General features: G+C 33.8%; 3 protein-coding genes across 3 annotated transcripts; 2 read left to right on the top strand and 1 right to left on the bottom strand.

The window, feature by feature from the left end:
* Positions 1-916: 916 nt before the first annotated feature.
* K444DRAFT_490073 (p53-like transcription factor) lies at positions 917-2008 on the top strand (the record flags this gene model as incomplete). Its single annotated transcript, XM_024873193.1, has 1 exon — positions 917-2008. A coding segment is annotated over one exon (1092 nt), but the record flags the coding sequence as incomplete, so codon positions are not given.
* A 17914-nt stretch (positions 2009-19922) lies between these two features.
* On the bottom strand, positions 19923-21915 carry K444DRAFT_707852 (uncharacterized protein; the record flags this gene model as incomplete). The annotated part of the gene is made up of 6 exons (XM_024888171.1): positions 19923-20092; positions 20229-20294; positions 20350-20513; positions 20591-20722; positions 20888-20915; positions 21240-21915. The coding sequence occupies 6 exons, from the start codon at positions 21913-21915 to the stop codon at positions 19923-19925; spliced, it is 1236 nt and encodes a 411-aa protein (XP_024728374.1).
* A 1348-nt stretch (positions 21916-23263) lies between these two features.
* On the top strand, positions 23264-24221 carry K444DRAFT_669265 (uncharacterized protein). Its single transcript, XM_024887503.1, has 3 exons — positions 23264-23432; positions 23485-23629; positions 23715-24221. Exons 1-3 carry the CDS (start codon positions 23322-23324, stop codon positions 23912-23914), a joined length of 456 nt encoding a protein of 151 aa, XP_024728373.1. The 5' UTR covers positions 23264-23321; the 3' UTR covers positions 23915-24221.
* Positions 24222-25572: the final 1351 nt, after the last annotated feature.

Raw genomic sequence — 25572 nt, 5'->3', positions numbered from 1 at the left:
AAAACTCAAATTCTAACACAATTCGAAGATCAAATTGCAGAATTCCGGAAAAGTCGACGATACCTCGGCACTAGATCGTCAATAGAGTGAGTGGGTCTCTGGACCTTAGAACCGAGATTTGCGAATGCCGCTTTTCCAGAGGCGCAATCGATCGAGAATGTAGAATCGAGCACGTGGACCTGCAAATGCTGCTGCCTAGGTAAATCTTGGCCGACGGCGTAAGGTTCGGGCACGTGGATCGGAGTAAGGTTAATTAATCCCTGGAGCCGAACTCCGCGGAATGTAGAACCATAATTAGAGAAATATAGATCAAAGGGAGGTATAGCCCTCGTAAAGATGGGTCTCAACACTAGAGAGTAAGAAATCGCCCGTTTGGAGTTGCGAGGATCGGTTCGTATGTGTTAGGACTAAGGTTATTGTCGTGGGAGCGACTGACTGACTGACGCGTGCTGGGGGGTGAGCAAGGAGTGGAAACCGCACATTTCTGCAATCTTGGCGCGCTCCGCTCCACTCGGTTTTCCACCCCTGGTCCGTGTGTGCGTTGGCTCTCCTAAGATGACAACCTCAAATCTGGTTTCATACCACGACATCTGTAAGTCTGTCGTCTCATGAGAAGACTATTATTCATTATACTCTCATGCATGAGCTTCCTTCCCGAACACACTCTCTGCACACGTCCAGGAGGATACTCTTCCAGCAGATCTGGCGAAAGCCTGGCCGCGTACGAACTTGTTTCGCATTCTCGTGCATCGAAGTTACGGAGAATTGCGCCATATTAAAGACGAATTCGATCGCACTGGTGGGCGGAACGAACAGAACTCTCGGGAGGTCCCTTCTTTGCCTCCCATTATATCGTACTGAAATACTGCACCATTGTCACCAGCCTTAACGACTACGCAGCTTCACAAATTTTATCTCCAACATGGATAGCTCACTTGGAGGGACGCCTTGTCCCCCTCTTTTCCCAACTGAGGTTCTCTTCTCACTTCAAACCTCGGAGGGACAGCCTATAAAGCCCGAGATTTTTGGGATCATTGATAAAGGGTTTTTTATGGCCGACAATGACTGGACCTGTTACCGAAGAAACTACTTCTCCTTAAGTTGCTCCTATACCCTCCAACCTACGATCCCAAAAGGAGCTATATATCTCGTAGGAAAACACGGCGGCTCCGGTGCCCAAGTACACAACTTCGCCATGTCAATAGCAGCCGGTGTCGACGGCCAGGACGGGAAATCCATCGAACTCGTCCAACACACTCCCAAGCGCGATAAAGGGCCGCAAGACGCCCCCGCACGCATTACCCTTGCGCCCCGTCCCCCCGCGCCTCACGGCCTCTACGGAGGAGACAGCGGCTTAAGCGGCTCTAGAGGCAGCATCTACGACGCGCAAGGCTTTAACCAGAACCCCAACTCCCCTCAAATCGAAGCAACCTTTGAACGCATCCAATTCAAGAACGCCACAGACAATAATGAAAAACGGCGCGCAGCACAACAGTACTACCACCTCTTTGTCGAGCTCTTCGCAGACGTGGGACCCCAGCACGCGGACCGTTGGGTGAAAATCGCATCACGGATGTCCGCGCCGATGGTGGTGCGTGGTCGTTCACCAGGGCATTACCAAGGCGAACGCCGCGGCTCCAATACGTCTACAGGACCTGGTGGATCAGGAGGAGCAGGTGGTGGATGCGGCGCATATACACCTGGCTTAACGCCCAGAACACCGGGCGATATCACGATGTCTGGGACATCGTCTATGTTACTTGGTCCTGGATACAGCGGTGGCTATGATGGGCGGGGTCATTATTACCGCTCTAACATCGCACCTTTAGAAATCCCTGCAGAACCAACTCTCTCCGCTGAAGAAGCGAAATCCATCCAGGAATCACCTGACTATCTCTTCCACCCTGGATCGATTTATGAGGGGCATGAAGCGAGATATCAGCTGCCAAGTGTGTCTAAATACACAACGGCGAAAATCAAGCCCGAGTATGGCAGTGAGGGGTCTACATCATCGAAACCCGTTGCAGGCATAAAGGGGAGCAAGGACACCATTATGGAATCGACTCAAAGGAATACAACCCCGAGGTTATCTACTTCCTTGTCGACCGCAGCCGAACATATTTCCGCTACATTTAAAAGCAAATCTCAACCTAGCAGTAAAATCAAGCAGGAAAGCAACATCTCTTCCAGCTTTGATTTTGATTGCGGGGAACAGCTGGCTCGGATCAGAGACGCAGTAATTGCTGGTAGCACAGATGAAAGTTCAAAAACAATTAGTGTCGGGCAAAAATATGACAGAACCCTGTCACTGACCATTTCCTGGGATGTTTTGGGATTCACACGCCTATACATAGATGAAGGCTCTGGCGGAGACTTAGCATCAGCGATTACATTGACCGGTTCGGCGTTGTTTGCCCAAGCAACTACATGTGCTGCATACTTGAAGCAAAACTGGCCCCTCACATGTGAGAATGTGCTCTCGGTCCTGCAAGCAGCTCTTAATAAAGAAGATCGCACAGCAAAAGGTCAGTTTTGTTTACTTTCCTTGTTGGGTTCCCATTACATTCCAAATACTCAAAGAGAAGGCACTGAATTGAGATGTTCTGGAAATCAATGGGAGCACCACATCTGACATCTTCTAGTACAATATTCCACCCTCGAAATTTGCATTGAACATTTCGAGCCAACGCTAGTGTCTGTAAAAGGTTCTGAAGATGCAATTGTCGAAGTCGTGCAACAGCTCGCTTGGATTGGAGCCTCTTTCAGGACCTCCACTGATGACCAGATCGAATACTGCGAGGCAATCGTTTGTAGGTCAGAGTCTGATACTCTGAGTCCAGGGGCCCTTACTATTACCTTTGAGAATAAACGACTGGAAAAAGAGCAAGTGGCATGCTGGCATTCGCTATTTTGTAACGCTACCATCGCAACAGGATTTCCAATTCCTAGTCGCGGGGATGAAATCGGACTCGAAATTTCTCTGGAGATGATGGCTGCGCTAGGAGGTGCAACGCATGCTTTTGAGTTTGAAGGTGGCCTTATTGTGAAAGGCCATTCAACAGCATTTGTTCCTACGAAGAAACAAAACGACGTGGTTCAATGGCATTGTATTCGCAACACTGACGGCACAACACTCGCATACAAAGATGTTGTGCAGAGATGCCCGCTCAGAGCACTCTTATCAGATGTGAACTTGAAAGATATTAGAGCACGTAGCATACTAGGCTGGTGGCCTACGGTAGAATCACATCTTGGAGCGGATGTCAATTACGAGAACATTTCTTGGTCCGGGGCCTCTGAGGCAAAGAGATCCGTGAAGCTGTCAGGGGCATCGCTGGGATTTTCACATATCGGAGCAGGAACGCTCAGCTTTGCGATGTCGGATAGGGATCACCGACTTCTTATTAAGAGGGAGGGGCATTCGTCTTTGCAAAGGATTATTCAATGCGCGACCAAGATACCCGTCGTATTATACGACAATATTGAGAAAAGAGGATGTCTCGTGCCTGCATCCGATGCTATTCTGCACTTGGCACTCAAGAAACTTTCAAAGACACGGTATAAGGTTAATGAAAAGTCGGTCGTTCCAAAGTTTGCTAACCCTTTACGGCATGGTTTTGACGCTGCGCGTAAATGCCTGGTAGAAAATTTACCCTTAAAGCTAATTAACAAACTCGAGGGAGACGAACTGGGAGACAAGGATTACTTTTTTAAAGATCTTTTCCTAGAGATGTGGTCTTATATGGAAATTTTATCAGAAAGAGGCGTTGAGCAGGCTTCTGCACCCGGAGAGACTATTAAGGGGATGCAGGATATATTATATGGTTGGGAATTCATGGATCTAGTTGACGACGTCCAGACTTTGCAGCAAAACCAGGTTATTATTGAAAAAACAAGCGGAGGATGGGTTAATCTTCTCGAAGATTTGGGTAGTGTTGTGGTTCTGCTCGCTGCTGGGCTGGAAGATCTTATAAGGCCTACATTGACCCAAGGCTTGTGTCACGAATGGAAGATGGTTCCAAAAGGGAAAGATTATCTGGCGACTGGAGTTCCAATGTTGAACATGCTATATGAACGTGTGGGCCCTCAATCAACTCGAGAACGCATCACGCGAAAGGGATTGATGTTACACCAGCTCTCCCTACTCTTCGAGCATTGTCGCAAAGGGCGAGCTTTCCAATGCGGGTGTGTTCGTCTACAACAGCTCTTTTATGACTCGTTCTTTACCTTCAGAGAGATCCGATCACCCAGCCCACTCGATGAAAAAGGCGCGATAATATTTGGAAGTGATGGCAGTATTATCCACACTCGGAAGCTGAAAACGAAAACTCGAGAGAAATTCTACAGTCAATCAAATGTTCAGCTCCGCATTGAAGGGGACAGCATGAGCCAGCAAGCATTTGAATCCCGTCCCTTTGTATCTGGCGAAGGAAGTGCCAAAAACGCTGAAAAGGTGTTTTCGTCTCCCGTGAGCCCAAAGCCATTGACTACACTGCCAACTTTCGAGCAGGGGGCCGAATCTGACACCACAGAGATTGTTGCCAATATCAATTCCCAGGGTGTAACCTGGGGAGACTACCCCAAGCAAAGGGGCAGATCAGATGAGAACGTCTCTGACACCATATGCGGCCAGGCGCCGAAGAGGGGCAGATTAGACAAGAACGTCTGTGACAGCATTTCCGGCAAGGGACCGAAGAGGAGCATGCCGACGAGGGACCGGAAACATACAATGGACTGAAAGGAATCAAAAGCAGCATCACGTGGGCGTTTTGATTTGCCTTTATGCGATCTTGTTCTACGGCTTGAATATTGGAACTCATTTCGAGGATCTTAACTTGCCTCGAGAGCGAAGCTCTGGAGCTTAGCAAACGAGATCCGAGAACCGCATCTCTTTTGAATTTCATTTAATGGCCACGATTTCATCCCCTGGATATGATATATATCGCACCTTCGATGGTAGAGTAACCCAGGACCATAGAGATAGCCCAATTCTCCTCAAGTCTATGGTCGTATGTGAGGGAAATTGAGCCTATTATCTACATTGTCCGCTAGGGATTAGCGGGATGCCATGGGATAGATTTTAGGCCTACTGTATTAACTAGTTTCTTGGATCTCAAAACTGAAACTTCATCATTGCCGCTTTTAATATCAATTTTACTACTTAAATTTGAGTGCGTGGATCTGCGAAGTTGCTGCTTACATTAGTTAAGGTAGGCTTTCCTTTACTATAACACGTGTCGTAATAAGGGGTATTTTAAAAGTCAAGTTTAGTAGCTTATAAAGACTACTATTATAAAACCTCGTAACTTTCTTCCAAGCTTACTTGCTTTATTATTAATATATTTTTATTCAAATAAAAATATAGGCTTTAATATTAATATTAGCAAGTTTATTATTATTAAATAGCTTATTAAATAGTTATATAAAGTTATTTACCTTATATATTATATATTATAAGAGCTTCTTATATTTTAATATAAAGTTAAAATATTAAATATATTAATTAATCTTTTAATTACTAATATTAAAGATAAGATATTAATTTTTACTTCTAAATAATAACTATTTTACTAACTTATATAAATAGTATTCTATAAATATATAATAGTACTATATATTTCTAATAAACTAATACTAATTAGTTTATATATATAAATCAGATAATAAAAAGAATTAAGCTATATTTATTTAAAATTTGGTTTCTTAGGAGCAAAGCTATTATTCTATATTAAAGAGGAAATAACTATTAATTACCTTTATTTATAATTTGGTTCTATAAGAAAAGAAAAGTATTTGATTTTACTAAGGCCCGATTATACTATATTAAAGAGAGGAAATAATAGTTGCCTTTATTTATAATTTGGTTCTATAAAGAGGAAAAATACTATTTCTTATTAAAATACTATAAATAGTTAATTATTTAACTATTTAATTATTCTATAAAACTATCCTTTTTATAAAAAATTTACTTTTCTTATAACTATCTAAATATCTAGAGCTCTTAAGCTTTAGAACTATTAAGTTCTTCCGGAATCTTAATATTTTATTTCTTAAATTTCACTTCCTAAATTTCTTATTATAAACGAAATTTTTATCTTAAATATAATAATTTCTATTTATTTATTTTATAAATCACCCTCTTTTTTACGAATTTATTCTTCTTATAAATTACTATATCTCGAATAAGATATAAGCCTATAGAACATATATTAATAAAACCTATTATAATAAATAATTTCTTTATTAAATTTATCTAATCTAATTATTTTATACCTATAGGAACTAATAATTTCAAGGAAATAATCATAAAATAAAAATATAAAATTAATCTAGATACTACTATAATATATAAGATATTTGAGTTTTTAAATACTAAGCTATTTTAATATATTCTCTATAAAATAATTAATAATAACCTTTAGAAACTATTTAGATATAACTTTAAGAACTTTATTTATTAAGTGAATTTTAATAAACTTGAACTTCCGGAAATACTATATCTATATAAGATCCTTTAGTATAGTAGTATATATATATAATAGAATACTAGTATTTTTATTTTTATAATTATTCTGTTTTCTATTATTAAAGAAAATATATAATATATTTAGATAAATAAGAATCTATTAGTAACTAGACTAGACCTTATTAAGAGACTAATTCTATTAGGCTTTATTATTCTTATAAAAAACAAGTACCTAGAACCTATTATCTTTAATATTCCTATATTACTATTACTATTTTCTTTTCTATTATTATATTCTATATCTTTACCAGATTTATATACTAGTATAAAAGCTCTAGAAATAAATAATATACTTTTACTAGCCCTATTACTATTACTATAACTATATCCGAATGCTTTTTAATTATTTTTTTTACCTTTAATTATAAGATTTATTAGAGAAGTTACTAAGATTTATACTAAAAAATAAAAGTATAATAAATCTAATAGTAATTTTAATTATAAACTTATTATTTTCCTTAATATTTACTAATATATAAAGCCTTTATAAAAGGTACTAATACGAGCTTTTTCTATTATACTAAAGAAACTAGCTTAAGATTACTTTTAAAATAATAACTAGCTCTTTTAATATATATATAAAAAGGCTTATATTAATATTTATAGCTTTTTTAAAAGCCCTGAATTCGAATATCGAAATTTAAACAAGTGAAATACTATTATATTAGCTTTAATAATAGCTAAATTCCCGGAAAAAATAATATTTAAAACTATTTAATTACTAATTAATAAACTATATTAATTATAATATAGTTTTATTTCTAATTTATAAAATACTAAATTCTTCTATAATAAGATTATTATTTCTTATTAAGGTTCCCGGATATATAAATATATAATTTCAGATTCTTTTATAAATCTCGGCTAGCTTATTAATAAACTCTAGTTATCTATTATTATATATAAGAATTAATAATAAGTCAAGTCCGAAATCTTTTTTATTAATTAATAATACTATTCTTAGAACTCTTTAAGTTATTACTTTTTCAGAAATTATTAATATAGTTCTAGTTATAACTTTAGAACCTGTAATAACTATTACAAGTTCTATAATTATAATAATTATATTTCAAAGTCGTGTTTTATATATAAGAAACCCGAATACTATTTATAGAAATATATATTAGAGAAATAAAAAGCTAAAAAAACTGGATTTAGGAATAGAAATATCTATTAGTTTAGATTCTAAAACATTTGCAATTTTAATAAATACTTTAGTAATATTTATATATAGTATATTACTAAAGCTAAAAGTAAAGAAAATAATAAGAATAATAAAAATAAACTAGTAAATAATACTTTTAAGGCTTTATTAGTAGAAATAAATAAAGAAGAGAAATACTATTTAAATTTCTATTTTATTTTAATTAAGAGCTTTTTAGCTACTTTTATTACTCCTGCTTTACTAGTAATTATAGCTAATACTTTTATAAATAACCTTATTTCTCTTTTCCTTATATATTAGATAATAGATAAAAACTATATTTTAAAGCCTATTAAACTCTTAATAAAAAATGCCTAGATCTTTATAATTAATAGTATATTAAGATATAATACTTATTACTTTTATAGAATTATAATTAATCTTAAAGCCTTTAGATATTTAATTACTAGTTTTAACTAATTTTAAGCTTTATAATAGACTAATAATAGTATTAAACTTAATGAAATTACTAAAGAATAAATTAATATCTAGTTTAATATTAGATTTATATCTTCTATTAGATTTATAATAATAAATATACTAATTATATAAATATAATTTTATATTATATTTTTAAAGACTTCGTTTTTATTTAGCTTAGCTAATATAAATAAGCTAGGGATTTACTTTAATAATTTTACTAATTATCTTATTATTTTTACTAGAAACTATATATCTATAATATAATATTTCAGATATTCTTTTTCATTTTGAAATACTATATTATAAAGCTTTATTTCCGAATTCTTTACTTATAATTCCTACTTTTTTATAGAAGTCAAATTATAATATCTATATTATTAATTTAGTTATTTATTTATTAGTAAATTCCGAAATATACTAAAACAAATAGGCTATAATATTAATATAAAGGCCCTTAAATATCTTATTAAATACTATAAGTAATACTAGAAATATAGCTAATTACTCGAATAATTTAAGTTTAATTTAAGAAATAATATTAGTTTTAATTACTTTATTATTATTATTATTATTTTTTATATTTCTAATAAGTTTATATTCTATATTATTAATAAAAATACTTAATACTAAGCTAGCTAATAGCTTTAAATATTAGTATAATATATATCTAGAATATATTTAAATAATATTAGATTAATAACTATTTAGGCTCTTTTAATTAGATTATAGCAGATATTAGAAAGCAGTTTATTAATAAGAAGTTTACTTAGCTTATAAATACTATAAGAACTAAGGTTAAGATTATTTCTATAAAAGCTTATAACTTTATTAGAATTATAAAATACTATTATAGCCTAATCTAATATATTTATCTTATTATTATAACTAAAATTAATAGAATTAATAAGAATACTATATTTCAAATAGCTTTTAAAGCTATTAATAACTCTATAAGCCCTAATAGTATTATTTTAATTCTTTTAGTTTATAATACTTTATTACCTATTATATTATAATAATTAGTAATACTTAAACAGGTAATAATAGAAATTCAGAAGCTTTAAGCTAGATATTAAATTACAAATATTTTAAATACCCGAAATAGTTCTAGTATTACTAATATTTATAAACTATTTCTGAATTCGAATATTTTTATTTAGTATAAAGGAAATATTAATTAATTTAATAATTAGAATAAATTATATAAGTTAATAGCTATTAATAGAAAGAACTATATACTAGCTTTACTATATAATAATATTATCTTTTATTTAATTTCTATAAAGCCATTTTATATAAGAGATATTAAGGTTATTACTAATAGCCTCGAACTTAAAACTATTTCTAAATTCTATAATAAGGCTAAAAATAATACAGATATAATTTTTTCTACTATTCCTGCTATTTTACTAAAATATAATAGAAGATATCCTTATAAAAACCCGGATTTTATAATATTTCTATAAAACAATAACTTATATAAGAACTTCTATTAAGTTAAAGTTATTAGCTTTCTAAAAAAGAATATATTTGAGGTTATTTCCAGATTTCAGGTACTAAAAAAGGTATATATCTTTAACTCCCGGTTTATTAATAAAATTAAAAATAAGAATATAAAAAAAGAGTTTAAGAAATTAAGACTAGTTATTTAAGCTTATAATAATAATAAGAAGTATATAATATTAATATAATTATTTACTATTTAATATATTAGCCAGAGAATTATTTTTAGTATTACTATTATAATAATAAATATTATAGAATTATATTTATATAATATCTTATAAGCTTATATCTAATTAATAACTATTACGAAACCGGGTCTCTGGGCTTGGAAAGTAAGGTAAAGTGGCTCTTAATCCGAGGCTTCTAAACTAAGGAAGGAAGCTCTAAATACAGGAGCTTTGGTATTCTAAATACTAGCCCCAGCCGTATACGTTATTGCGGTCACGTAATACTAAATTTACTAGTAAAGCAGTAAAGCGTAATATTACCCCCCCCTTTAGGAAAGCTCGTCCCGAGCACTCGAAAATCATATAATCTCATATGCCCTATTTCCGGTATCCCCTACCCATACCTTCTACTAGTTCCTAATATGCCAGTTCTTCCAAATCTGAATGTAAATCAGAATCAGGGCTATAGGGTCCAATTAAGTAATCAGAATCATAGCTACTATTAGAATTATAGCCTTTAGAATCAGAATTATTAACTATACAGATTCTGACTTTTCTACCGTTCTTACCTACTATAATCTTAGGTCCTGGAGATATCTTCTTCCTATATAGTTCAATATTATAGTCCTTTATCTAGTATTCATTACTACTATAGTATATATACTTGCCCTACTTGCAAAATAATTAGTATTCTGCCGGGGATATAGATTATACTCGACTATTTATATAGAAGGGAGAGGAGGGTTATAGAGGAAAGTATTATAGAAAGAAAGGTTATAGAGTCTATTTTATTACCCAAGTTAGTATAAGTTTTTACTAGAGAGCTATTAAGAACTCAATTACTACTAGAATACCTTTAATTTCGGTAATTTTAAGAGCTCTAGTATAATTAAGTATCTTCTCCTAATTAGTAAACTAGTACTTTGGGCTTATTTCTCCTTTACTTACTTATAGTAGGACCGAGCTATATATTCTCCGAGCGGCAGTAATTTGTACTATATCTATAGAACCGTATTTCGTTAATAAAGCCTTAAGAACCTTATAAATAGAGCTCTGCTTACTTTCTTTAAGTCCCAAAGTAGAGTTTATAAAAATCTCTATATTAACTATTTAATAAAGCTACTACCTAATTATATAGTAGTATACTAGCTTATTTGTCTAGTCTAGTTTCTTGATCTTATAGTCCCGTAAGAGTACCGAATAGTAGTCTCTAATATCCCCGAATATTATAGGCTATAGAGATACTAGTTTTAATTCTTTCTTAACTATAGGTCAAGTATCTTTATCCCAATTTTCTATATTAACTTGGTATCTAGTATAGTAATCTTCTATTTCCTTTAGTATAAGCTTATTAATTATAGGGAGAGGCCTGGGAAGAGCTACTATATTTATTTCAATTACTTTATTATTAAATAAGTTAATCTTATTCCAGATGCCCTTATTACCGGCTATTTTATAGAGAGTATTAAACCAGTCTGCCCAGAAACTGCAGTTCTTTAGAATAATAATTTTTATTATAGACTCTAATATAATCGCGATTGAGCTTTAGAAACTATAGGAACTATAGGAATAGTTTCTATTAATTAGTTAATAATGGAAATACAAACTAAAGTATGATTTTTCGAAGTATAAATTAAATAAGCTCTTGAATACTCTTTGCGGCATATTAATTAGGAAGCTTATTAGTATAAGGCCGGGCTTATAACTAATATATATAAAGATTATAGAGTAAGGAATTATATTAAATAGTAAAAGAGTTAATTAAACTAGTTAGAAAAGAGCTTAAGTAAAGTATAAAGCTTTAGGAAATAAGTATATAGATCCTGACTAAGTAAAGTAATTATACTAGCCTCAATTTAGTAATTCTTACTATAATAAACCTATTATTATTAATATAAGCTTCCGGAAATAATAGTCTCTAATTAGAAAAAGTAATTTATAGAAATATTATAAACTAGAATATATAAGCTATTAAATATTATTTATTAACTGTTTATAATATATTATTCTAAAATAAACGGGTTTATAAAAAGAATAAATTAAATAATTAAAACTTTTCTTTATATTTTTATAAATTATAATTAAATAAACTAAATAACTCTTTTATTATATATTAAACTAATAATTTATAATTGAAATATTTTATTTATAGAAATTAGTTTATTTTTTCTATTTTATAAATACTATATTAAACTAATATAGCTTTAGAATAAAATTAATAAAGAAAGCAAAAAAATATTACTTATTTAAATAATAAATAATATTATATATAGGCTCTATAATATATAAGAGTATATATAAGCTATAATAGTAATAGTCTAATAATTTCAAAAGAAAATAATTATTGGTATAGCTATTCCTTTGGGAGTCACGTGTGTAGTTACGGGACACGGGATACGGGACATGGGTAATGGGATATGGGATACGGGATATAGTCATGTGACCTCGCGTCCCATTAGTAACTCGACTAGTAGACTAGACCCCTTTAGGCTTAGCAGATTTAGGGATCACATATTAATACTATAATACTGTAATCCTTACTTCTAAATAATAACTTTACTAACTATATACAAATAGCATTCTATGACTTACGTAATAGTATTATATATTACTAGTAAACTAATACTAATTAGTTTATATATATAGATTAGAGAAGATTTTAGATTAGTCCTAAAAGTATTCGGTAGCCTAAGACAAATCTAGTCTATTCTATATTAAAGGAGGGAACTACTTATTAATTTCACGAAAGCATTCGGTAGCCTATAGAGAAAATATCTAGTTCTTACTAATTAATAAGCAGTCAGCCATTTAACTATTTATTTATTTAATTTCTATTATCTTTTAAAACTAACTTCTTTTGGCCCCAAAACTACCTTCTTAGAAACTATCTTTTCTATTTATATAATACCTATATCTACGGGACTCTCTTTCCGGAATATATGCCCTATATATGCCCTTAAAGCTATTTAATTACTACTTCGATTTTACTATTAAATCGAGTTCTTCGAGCTTTAGACTTTCCCGGAATCATAATATTTCATTTCTTAAATTTCTTATTATAGACAAAATATTTAAGGGCGAAATATTTACTTTAATACCTATAATACTTCTAGGTATCTAGGATATCTAGTATCTAAATTAGGTATCTGGATACCTTTATTATTAAACCCTTTCTATAAACCTATTATGAACTATCTTACCTTTAAATCCCTCTTGCTACAAACCATATATATATACTAGGGAGAACCTGAATTCGGTTTAGTATAGATACTAATAAGGGAAAGAAACTAATTAAGAAATAAAAGAACAGTATTAACCCGGTAACTATAATAAAGGCTAAACTTTAGGAATATATAACTACTAAAATATATTAGTATATCTTATATAGGAAAAGTAATAATAACCTATAGGATCTGTTCTAGAATAACTTTAAAAACTTTAATACTATAGTATATAGTCTAATTAATTATATACTTATATAAAATCTTCGAGCCCAACTTCGGTATAGTAGTATTTATATTAAATAGAACTATAGAAACCTTACTATTATATAATTCTTTATTAACCTTACCTAAGAAAAGACAAAGAGTATATAAAATAAAGCTAATATTATTAATAATAATCTAATTAGAACAGATCTTCTTTAGGGACCTATTATATTAGTTTATCTTATTCTAGATAAAACTAGATATAAGGAAACCAGATAATCTCAGTCGAGAAATCAAGCTATCTATTTACCTTTTCTAAATTAAGGCTATTTACTACTTCTATCTTTATTACTACTAGTATTACTACCGAACCCGAACTACTATTAATTAATATCTACTATTTCTACTAGAAAGCTTATTAGGGAAATAGTAAAGATATACTCCGAAGTATAGAAGTATAATAGAACTAATAGCAGTTTCGATTATAAACTTACTATTTTCCTTAATATCTGCTAATATATAAAGCTCCCAGAAGAGGCACTAGCAAGAGCTTTTTCCACTATATTAAAGGAACTTATATAAGACTACTTCTATAATAACTAGCTCTCGAGCCATATATATAAAGAGGCCTATATAAATATTCATAGCTTCTTTAAAGGCCCCGGTTTCTATTATCGAAATTTAGATAAATAGAATATTACTATCTTAGTAACTATAATAGTAAAGAACCCTAAAAAGACAATATTTGAGCTTATCTAAATACTAATTAATAACCTATATAAATTATAGTATAGCCTTACTCTTGCCTTATAAAGTACCAAATTCCTATATAATAAGATTATTATCTTCTATTAAGGCTTACTAATATACTAATATATAGTTTCGGACCCTCCTAATAATCTCGGCCAGCTTATTAATAAGCTCTAATTATTTATTACTACCTATAAGAAAAAGTAATAAATTACTACCGAAACCTACTTTACTAATTAATAATACTATTCTCAAAACCTTCCAAACCACCGTCTATCCGGAAATTATTAATACGGACCCAGCCATAACTTCGGAACCCGTAATAACTATTCCAAATCCCGTAATTATAATAAGTATATTCCAAAGTTATATTTTATATATAAGAGACCCGAATACCGCTTATAGAAATATATACCAGAGAAATAAGAGGCCGAAAAGGCTTAATTTAAGAATAGAAACATTTACTAATTTAGATCCCAAAATACCCGTAACTTTAATAAATACTTTAGTAATACTTATATATAGTATATTACTAAATTCAAAGGAGAAAAGAATAATAAGAGTAGTAAGAACGAACTAGTAAGTAATGCTTTTAAAGCTTTACTAGCAGAAACGGATAAAGGAGAGAAATATTATTCTAATTCCTACTTTACTTCTATTAAGAGCTTTCTAGCCACTCCTATAGCCCCTGCTTCTACTATTCCTATAACTAATATCCTTATAAATAACCTTACTTCCCTTTCTCTTATATATTAGATAATAGGCAAAAACCATACCTTAGAGCCTATTAAATAGATAGAAAACGCCCAGATATTTATAATTAATAGTATATTAAGATATAATACTTACTGCTTTTACGGAGTTATAATTAATACCGGAGCCTCCAGATTCTTAACCGCTAGTTCTGACTAATTCCAAGCTTTATAGCAGACTAATAGTAATATTAAACTTGATAAAACTACTAAAGGTCAAATTAATATCTAGTTTGGTATTAGATCTATATCTTCTATTAGATCTATAATAATAAGAATACTAATTAGGTAAGTATAATTCCATATTATACCTGTAAAGACTCTATTCCTACTTAGCTTGGCTAATATAAACAAGCTAGGAGTTTACTTTAATAATCTCACTAATTATCTCGTTACTTCTAATAAATACTTTATACCTATAGTATAATGTTTTAAATACTCTTTCCTGCTTTGGAATACTATTCTATAAAGCTTTATTTCCGAATTCTTTACTTATAATCTCTGCTTTCTTATAGAGGTCAAATTATAATATCTATATTACCGTTTTAGTTATCTATTTATTAGTAAGCTTCGAAATATACTAGAATAAGCAGGCTATAATATTAATATAGAAGTTCTTAAGTATCTTATAAAATACTATAAATAATACCAGAAATTCAAACAATTACCGGAATAATTTAAGTTTAATTTAAGAGATAATATTAGCTTTAACTACTCTATTATTATTAATATTTTCTATATTTCCGGTAAGCCTATATTCTATATTATTAATAAAGGCACTAGATATTAAGCCAGCTAATAGCTTTAAAATATTAGTATATTATATACTTAGGATACCCTAAAGTAGTATTAGATTAATACCTATTTAGGCCCTTCCAATTAGATTATAGCAGATACCGGAAAGCAGTTTACTAATAAGAAGTTTACTTAGCTTACAAATACTATAGGAACCAAGGTCAAAATCGTTCCTATAAAAGCTTATAGTTCTATTAGAATTATAAAATACTATTATGGCCCGATTTAATATACTTACCTTATTATTATAGCCGAAATTAATAGAATTAATAAGAATACTATACTCTAAATAGCTTTTAAGGCCATTAATAATTCCGCTAGACCTGACGGTATTATCCCAACTCTCTTGGTTTATAGTACTTTACCCCGAATAACCGAATATAATACCCTATTACTAACTATATTATAGTAATTAGTGGTATTTAAAAAGATAATAGTGGAAATTCAGAAGCTTTGAGCTAAATACCAGATTACAAATGCCCTAAATACCCGAAATAGTTCTAGTACTACTAATATCTATAAACTTCCCTTGAATTCGGATATTCTCATATAATATAAAGGAAATACCAGTTAATCTAGTAGTTAGGATAGGCTATATAAGCTAGTAGCCATTAATGGGGAGAACTATATACTAGCTCTACTATATAGTAATATTACCTTTTACTTAACCTCTATAAAGCCCTTTTATATAGGGAATATTAAGGTTATTACTAATAGCCCCGAACCTGAACCTGTTCCCGAACTCTATAGTAAGGCCAAAGGTAATATAGGTATGATTTCTCCTGCCATTTCTGCTATTTTACTAAAGTACGGCAGAGGATACCCTTGCAAAAACCCAGATATTACGGTATTTCTATAAGACAATAACCTATATAAGAACTTCTATTAAGTTAAAGTCGCTGGCTTCCTAGAAAAGGGCATATTTGAGGTTACTCCCAGATCTCAGGTACTAAAGGAAGTATATATCTTTAATTCCTAGTTTATTAATAAGATTAAGAATAAGGGTACGGAAAAAGAGTTTAAGAAGTCGAGACTAGTCGTCCAGGCTTATAATAACGGTAAAAAACATATGGTATTAATATAATTACCTACTATTTAATATATTAGCCAGAGAATTATCCTTAGTATTACTGCCATAATAATAAATACTATAGAGCTATATTTATATAATATCTTGCAAGCTTATATCCAATTAATAACCTTGCTTAATTATAATTTTTATATTAACTTACCTTGCAAGTTTGCTAAAGAGCTAAATCTGAATAATAATTCGGTTCTAAAGGTTATAAAACTACTATATAGTATACCGGAAGCTAGGAACTACTGGTTTAAGACTTATTATTCCTATTATATTAATGAGCTTTCTATGGAATAGTCAACTTATAACTCTTGCCTCCTCTATAGCAAGTAATTCTTTGGAATTATTAGCCTTTAAACTAATAATACCCTATTTATCAGAAATAACGATTTTGCAAAAATAGAATAACTAAAGCTCTAAGAGGCTAAGTTCTTGGCCAAGGAGTATAAATACCTTACTATTAATTACAATCTCAAGTTTAATAGAGGTATTATCTATACGAATATTACTAGAATTACTCTTATATAGAAATACTAGTATAAAAACCTCCGAACTATTTCTATAAAAAATACTACTACTACAAGTAATAGAGGTACTATTCATTAAGATTTTTCTATTAAGAACTAATATATTACCCAATATACTAGAGAAGCATATATTATATTAGTCTATTAACCAGAAGCTTTATATAACCTATTAATTACCGCTCAAGCTATTAAACCCTCGGAAACTAATATAAAGGCACTTAATAAGCGTATTTAATAGCAAATTAAAAATGCCGCTAGAGGACTGAGATTCGTAAAGCTAGTAAAGAAGTTCTTATATTTAATTATTTTTACGAATGCTTTATTTGCAAATAATAGAAATCTCTCCTCCCAAATCAGATATATTATAGTTCTAATAGACAGAACTAGATATACTAATATTATTTACTAGTTCTTTACCAAATACAAGAGAGTTACCAGAAGCGTTCTAGCTTCGGAACTCTATAGCATGGCTTATGGCTTTAATATAGGCGCTTTAGTCAAATCTATAATTAATAGAGTACTAGAAATAGAACTACTACTAGTAGTCTATACGGATTTAAAGTCATTATACGAATGCCTTATTAAATTAGGAACTACTTGAGAAAAGCATCTAATAATTAATATAATATGCCTTTGCTAGGCATATGAATAATGAGAGATTATAGAAGTCAAATAGATTAAGGGAGAATTAAATCCTGCCGATTCCATAACGAAATCGAAGCTAACGAATACCCTCAAGTACCTAATTAATACGAATACCATATAATTAGATATAGAGAAATAGATTAAGTATAGATAGGGCAGGAAATGGATATATGAAATAGGAGGATATTATAAGAGGGGAAGTCACGTATAAAAGGCCGCGGCCTTTGGTATATAACCAAAACCTCGGAAGCGACATGGACATATAGAGCGTTTGGGAAATCTGGTACTAGGCCGGATTAGGAAATTTGCATATAATCGGAGAGAGATACTATTTTTCGCGTTTTTAGAGAGTTTCTAGTATTAGTATAGCTATTTCTTTGAGAGTTACGTATATAGTCACGGGACACGGGATACGGGATATGGGCAATAGGACATAGGATACGGAACATAGTCATGTGACCTCGCGTCCCATTAGTAACTCGACCAGTAGACTAGACCCCTTTAGGCTTAGCAGATTTAGGGATTGCATATTAATACCACAATACTGCGATTCTTACTTCTAAATAACAACTTCACTAACCATATGCAAATAGCATTCCACGACTTACGTAACGGTGCCATGCATTACTAGTGAACCGACAATAATAAATTAGAAAAGAGATTAGATTTCGGAATTTAAAATTAGAAATAAAGTCTAGTTTAATATCTAAAATATCTAAATAGATAGGCTAACTAAGAAGCTTAATATAAAGTATATTAAATATATAGTAGTTAAAATAATGGAAAGCTATAGTTTTTAATTTAATATCTTTCTAGAAATATATAATATATTCTATAATAAGCTTCTTTAGTTAGTTATAATAGATTCGCTACTAAATTAGTTCTAAAAATAACTTATAGCTATAATTATAACTTATAAGTAATAAAAATAAGTATAAAATTAAATAGATTTTTAATAAGAAATATATAAGATATAATTAAAAGCTTTTAAAAAATTATATATTTTTTATATTTAAGGAAATAATAGTATTAGAAGCTTAAAAAATTATTTAGTAAAAAGAAGTTTTACTTATATATTTATAAAACTAGTATTTATAAATAAAAAAAAGAAGTAATATAATAAATTAAAACCCGATTTATATATTTGGCTAAAAGCCTTTATTAAGTTATATAATAAAGGCCAGGGTTTTTATTATATAATATATTTCCTTAAGTTAATAGAATAATTATATATTATTTAAAGAGCTTAAATACTTTAGAGAATATAGTTCTATTTCTTCTCGTTTTTTCTTTTTTTTAAAAGAATTCTATTTAATTAATTAAACTATTAGTTTTCTTTATATAAAGGCCTGGCCTATAATAATATCTATTAAATATTAGAAATAGAATGCCTTAATTATTTAAAGGCTTTTAATTATAGCTTTTTTTTATATAATATTAATATATTCTTAAAATTCCTTAATTATATATAGAGATATATATTAGACTATTTTTGCTTTATAGATATTTCGGAACTTATTACTAATTTAATCGGATTTGTATTATTAAAAGGTTTTATTTTATAAATAAAATATTTTATAATAATAATATTTAATATATTTTTTGAACTTTTTTCTATAATTTATATTCTAATTAAAAAATTAGATATATAACTAAAAAGAGAAAATCAACTAGAACTCGAATCTTTAGTAATTAAATAAATAAATACCGGATAAAAGATTAATATTAAACTCGAAAAGAAGTCTACTATTATTTAATAAAAAATTATTTCTAGTATATTTCTATAATTTAAAAATATCTTTTTAAGTATTTCAGGTTAGAATATTTTAGATAATATATTAACTAAGTTTATAAAAATTCAAATAAATAATAAAAATAATAAAAATAATACTAAAATTTACCTTTTTTTAAGGAGCTCTAAATATAAATAAAGTTTAGATAAGAATTCTAAAGCTAATAAAAAAGCTAAAGAACTGCAAGTATTTATAATTATAATAATAAATACAAGTAAGGTAATTATATTAAAGGCTTTATAAAACAAACTATTTATAGCCTAGCTTTTATTACTTTAATTACTTTCTCGCCTATAAAAGTTACTAATAATTATAATAAAAGAATAAATTAGAATCCTGTTTGAAAGTTTTTCCAAATCTTGTGCCGTAATTCTCGAGTCAGTTCGGGGTATGACAGCGACAGATGAATTCGGGACTCAAATGCCGGGTCAATGCACTCGACTCGATTTGTGGTAAGGAAGATTGTCCCCTCGAAGTATTCAAGGTGTTGAAGGAAGACTGCAGTCCCTGTTAGTCAGGTTCAGAATCTTTCGGTGAAGCAGCGAAGGCAATACCCGAAACTAGTTGGTTCCTGTCCAGATCATTTACAGACCGCCTTTCAAGGAATATATTTATGAAATAGGAGGCAACCTACAGGATTCAACCGTCAAGGTCTTTCCCAGTCCAGGAGGTCCCTCTAGCAATACCACCATTCCTTTTCCTATATCCATGAGTACAACAGTCAATAGATAAACTATAATTCTCCCAAAACTTACCCTTGCCTTCAATAACATCGTCGAATTGGACAGCTGAATCTCCTTGGGTCTGAGCAAATGCTAGCAAAAGCTCCTTATGGTTTCCAGGCAGTGCCAAACTCTCAAATGCATCGGCGTTCCACTCAATATCTCGAAGTAAGTCGACCTGAAAATTCACTCGAAGTCTTGAACAGTCAGCCAGGACCATTCACGAAATAAAGTCAAGAGAAACCGACTCCACTGGTTCAGACTCGGGGAATACCCTCTAACAGTGGAACAGCAAATCATCAATAGATCTTCGGTCAATTCAGTCTGCTCCATCTCTGCACTCCTCTTGTTGGCGCTGAAGATAGCTTGTTCTGTCAAGGTGCCAGCATTGAGATAAATGTTCTGACTGGTGTAAGAGGTATCGGGTTGACTATAATCTCCGTCGGGATCTTTGTTCTTGCTTTCCTTAGTTCCGAGACGTTGAATCAGCTGTCGGTAAAAAGGGTGAAAGTGCACGAAGGTTTCTAGTTTCCGGTTAGATCATCTCACCTGCATAAAGACGGAGATTTACCTGTGTCTATCACGACTCGTCCAGAAACCTGTTACAGCGAGTTAGTTTCCAGGTTACGCGAGAGAAGAAGGTATGACATGCATGTTCTCCCACAGGGGAGATACTGAATTCACAGTTCGTGGCAAGGCCATCGTATGCCAAGTAGTGGACTCCAGTATAAGATGAGAATTTTCGGCCCCTCACAACCAATCGTTCAACGACAGCAGCCTTTTCTTGGTGGACATCCAACGGATAGATTCCCAGGTCGGTGTACTATTTACTACCCTCGAAAATCTCGGCTCCATCTATGTCAAGCGCATTGCCATGCATTCCTCCATCCCAGTCGATGTACTAGGAATGGAGCAGGAAGTACTTGCTGGTATAGTCTGTGCCATTGCGAAGCTCAGTCCTGCGAGTTTGTATATTCGTTCGATGCCGCTGTGTTCTGAAAATACAAAGGAGCCTGGTTTGAAGATCATCCAAAGTTGGTCGAATCGAATCATGCCGTGAGACTGAAATTCCTTGATCGTTGAAAAAGATCCTTGCAGCTCAGGCTCCAATGCAGATCTCAGAAGTTGCATGTGTATACCAGTTTCGGATTTTTCATCACAAGATTTGGTGAAAGCATCCCAGCAATGTACGAATGGTGTGAATGGTGCCTCGATGATGGACGATTTGTTCTCGCCGATGAAAAAGCCTGGGTAATCGTCAAAGATTAAATTCAGCTTCGACTTTAACAGAGGGCTCTGAATAATAATTGAATAGAGCCGGTGTTCTCCCTGCTCAAGATTGGTGCGAAGGAGAAGTGCGTATTCTTTCCAGGCATCGCCGTAACCGTATGCCTGATCCGTGACCTTGTCTGGAATCTCATCAATCCATTCGATTATATATCGAGAGCTGTCGTATCTTGAATATAGTCGCTTTGGTTCGCATTTCATTCCAGCCTCAAAAATGACCGTTACCCGACCGAATTCTTCTGTCTCGTCCAGGAAATGTGTTGGCTCCCCACCCTCAAGGCCTGCACCGACAAGCTCTTCAATGCTGGGCATGTTGCTTGCTTTGGAAGCTTATACTAGCTGGTTATGATCTTTCCGGCCTGGAGTTTGTGAGACGAAGAAACTGAATCAGGGAGCCAACGCAACCCAATGTCTCGCTTTTTATAGATTTTTGGACTAGATCCTGTACAACCCTAAGATTGAATGGTACACCTATCCAGGGCACTTTCAGCAGATAGCGTCGCAGCTGACGAGAATAGAATAAGAGCACCTGAAACACAGCAGGAAAAGGCCGTGCAAGTCAGAACTCACCACGGCCTCGTGTCAAGCAACTGCATACTCAGCAATTTTGAAGAGGCCAACAAAATTTTAAGAAATCGTTCTCTTCGCAAGGCAATTGCGTGGGCGTCGTTTCAGTCTTCTGGGTAGTACACTGTGGTCGAATGCTTTCGCCAGATTACCCGCCGAGGCGTCGAGGCAGTGCACAAGGCAAATCCAAGGGTCAAAAATCACTGGCCGAGGAACCAAAAAGCGCTCCGATTTTCTTATATTTATGGTTGCGGTTGAACTTTGGGCAAACAACAAGTCGTTGATTTAATCACCAATTAATCATGTCACTTAGATTCAATTGTGAAGATCTCCAAGCGTTCCTAAGCATACCGCAAGGGCGCTTCAATTACTACTCGACGGACACAATGCGCTTCTTGCGGCGGGTGACTTGTCATACTGTAGGCTGTAGCTTGGGAAGAAGCTAGCCTAATATTTGAAGAAAAGAAATTCTTTGATGCGAACTGCAGCTCACCCTTGGAACCTGCAAGAAAGAGATACGCTCTTAACTGTCTTCTGCAAAGGGGGAAGGGACGGACGATTGATCTCGATTTCGGAAGGCACGTCCGACCAAGATGCTGTGCTTCATTCTTCCCATATACCATGTTCCCGAGGACATCGGGGATTTTCCCCATTGGTTCATTATTCTCAATATCGTGGACACCGAGATAATAAGCTCGCACTTTCGGAATAGGGGTCGTGCTCAAAGCCTCGCTTAGCGATTCAGGGGAACCAACACCCACTTATGCACGTCACCTTCCCTAGAGCTTCCAATAATAGACAGCCCATACAGATCCCCCGCTTCATACGTCAAAGCAAGGAAGCTTGCATCTTTCAAGCACAGAGCTAGGCTCGTTCAGAGGCTAGCGGACCGGCCGGACTCCGAAATGGGGATTATCCGGCGAATCAGGAGTTTACCCACGCGTCGACATCGACCCTGGACCAAATTAACAATCTCTGTAATGTCTTGAATCCACTGAAGGAGGCTCGTTCCTTGCATTAGCTGCAGGGTGACTGCCGAGAGATCCGAGCCTTGACCGCATAAATACTACAAGGGCCCTTGAATTCAGCAAGTACAGAAATTTTCCCAATCACTCTTTCTTTACTTGCAAAATACAGTACATTCGTTCAAGATGCGTTCCTCAATATTTTTCCATGTTCTCTCAGCAATTACCTTAATAGCAGCTCAAGACCTCTCCCAAGAAACTGATGCTCAACTCGCTGCTCAGCTTCCCCCCTGTGTCGTACGTTGCCCGCTTCTCCCGCCCCAAAGCCCATTTCTCTGACAACGCTCAGGAACCCTGTGATAAAGCAGCAATAGCCTCCGTTGGCTGTGGGGAAACCGACTATGCCTGCCACTGTGCGCACAGCACCCAATTGCAATCTATCGTCGTTCCTTGTCTGCAGAATTCGTCAACTTGCACGAGTTCTGATTTAGCAAGTATGTTACCCTTTTCCCCAATTTCGTCCTTCAAATTCCTTCCATTCTCCTCCTTATTGAGCAGGATTGCTGATAAGAGAACCAGCATTCGGAACCCTAGTAAAGCAGATCTGTCTGAATCTCAACGTGACTGGCAATGGTACCTCGAAAACGACATCGACATCGACATCGCCGAGTCCAACTGGCTCCGCAACAATATTACCGTTTCCTGGTGCGGGCATACAATTGCAGATCAGTAGTGGGGTATTTGCGGTGATTGGAGTTGCGTTCATGGCGCTGATGTGAGGGATCTCCCGATGGCTCATGAAGGAGGAAGGATATGGTGAAGTCGGACCTTTGCGCTGTGTATATAGATGGAAGGAAAGTCCGACTAACATTCTTTGAGATGCCCATTGCCATTTCTGAGACTGAGGTTACCCTGTAAGAGTACGCTTTCCGGATATCTGGATAATGGAAAATATATAAATATCCTGAGATGAACACGGCAGCATGGCTCTCTTGGACCAGAGATGATTTCATAGTGAAATTCATAGAGATGAAGGCACGAGTTAGCAGTGTGTAGATACATATAACGGAAGTGAGTGACTGCTGCCAAGGTTCCATTGTATCATTTGTTTCCATTCCTCGTACTGGGCTACACACTATCCGGCGCCATAACAAAATCATCCTCTATATGGCCACCATCCCCTTCCCGCTGGGAACAACAATGTCCTCTTCAAATTTCAAATCTCTCAAGTTCCCCTCTTATTCTTTTTATATTAGCATTCTTCCAGACATCTTGCCGGAGAAGACAGAATAGCAAAAGACAACCATACATCAAGAGCTTTTGAAATGAGCGCACGTTGATAAATCATTACAAATTTCGGGACATATGCACCAAATAGGAAGAAATAGGAGAGAGAAGATCGATAAAAGGAGTGCCTTATCGCGTGAATTTCACAGGATCTACCTCTCCTTCTCGCCTCTTATTTCCTCGCACCCCCTCTAGTATACCTCTTCCAAAACCCCCACCAGGCCATGGACCTGACAGAATTGCTGTCAAACCAACACTTGCTGTCAACGCCTTGAACTCCTTATTTGAGAATCTCGTACACGTGCTTCAAGAAGAGGTATTCTGCTCGTAACCCTAACCGTCCGTCTTGGCCCCTCTGAAATTCGCCCTCATAGTCGCCTTCAACGACGCACAAGGTGGCCAGATCCACCGTTTCATTCTTCTGGGGTTTGGTGCTGTTTTTGGTAGACACATCGAAAAGTGGACTCGAATCTTTTTTTAAATATACGCAGTGAGTACATTGCCCATTGTAGTGAGGAGATCAAAGCCGTAATACTTCACTTTCCAAGAAGCATGCTTGACTCGATACAGGAGAATTCCTGGTTTCCTGCTATATGACCTTCCATTATACTTATAATAGAATATCAGAAGTATATGGAACAGAAGTTGTTGAGGCCATATAAATACCACTGCAGGAGTGCGTTTGTCAGAATCAGTCCTCGTATGAGAAAATTCCAGGGTACATGCCCGGGAGTTCAGCAACGGCATGATCCCATGCCTGCACTTAGCGATTCTGGCGTTCTCCCTGCTCCGTTCCTAGTACTCTACAGACATTTGGCCCGTCCCATTATTTCACCCGACATTTTGCTGCCAGCGATACTTTTGCTGTCAAGGTGGAAAGCTCCCCCCATGTGTGAGAACTTCACAGGACTTGCTTCAAGTAAAGAGAGGTCAACCGTCATAGCCTCACCCTCAACCTCTCCTGTTCACTCCCCTGGGAAAATCCCTCATAATACCCTCCAGAACCTTCCACCGGACCGGGTTATAGTTCGGCTTGATTGTCTTGGTTGCTAAGGATCCCGAAAACTGAAGCTCGACGCCCTCTTAAATACCTCACAGCTCATGTCTTGCACACGACAGCGCACAACTTGCTCCTGCTCTCCTTTACCTT

This window comes from Hyaloscypha bicolor (assembly GCF_002865645.1).
Source record: "Hyaloscypha bicolor E unplaced genomic scaffold K444scaffold_182, whole genome shotgun sequence".
NCBI classification, from domain to species: domain Eukaryota; kingdom Fungi; phylum Ascomycota; class Leotiomycetes; order Helotiales; family Hyaloscyphaceae; genus Hyaloscypha; species Hyaloscypha bicolor.
Note: the sequence above shows the minus strand (reverse complement) of the source record. Positions and strands in the feature narration are given on the sequence as shown.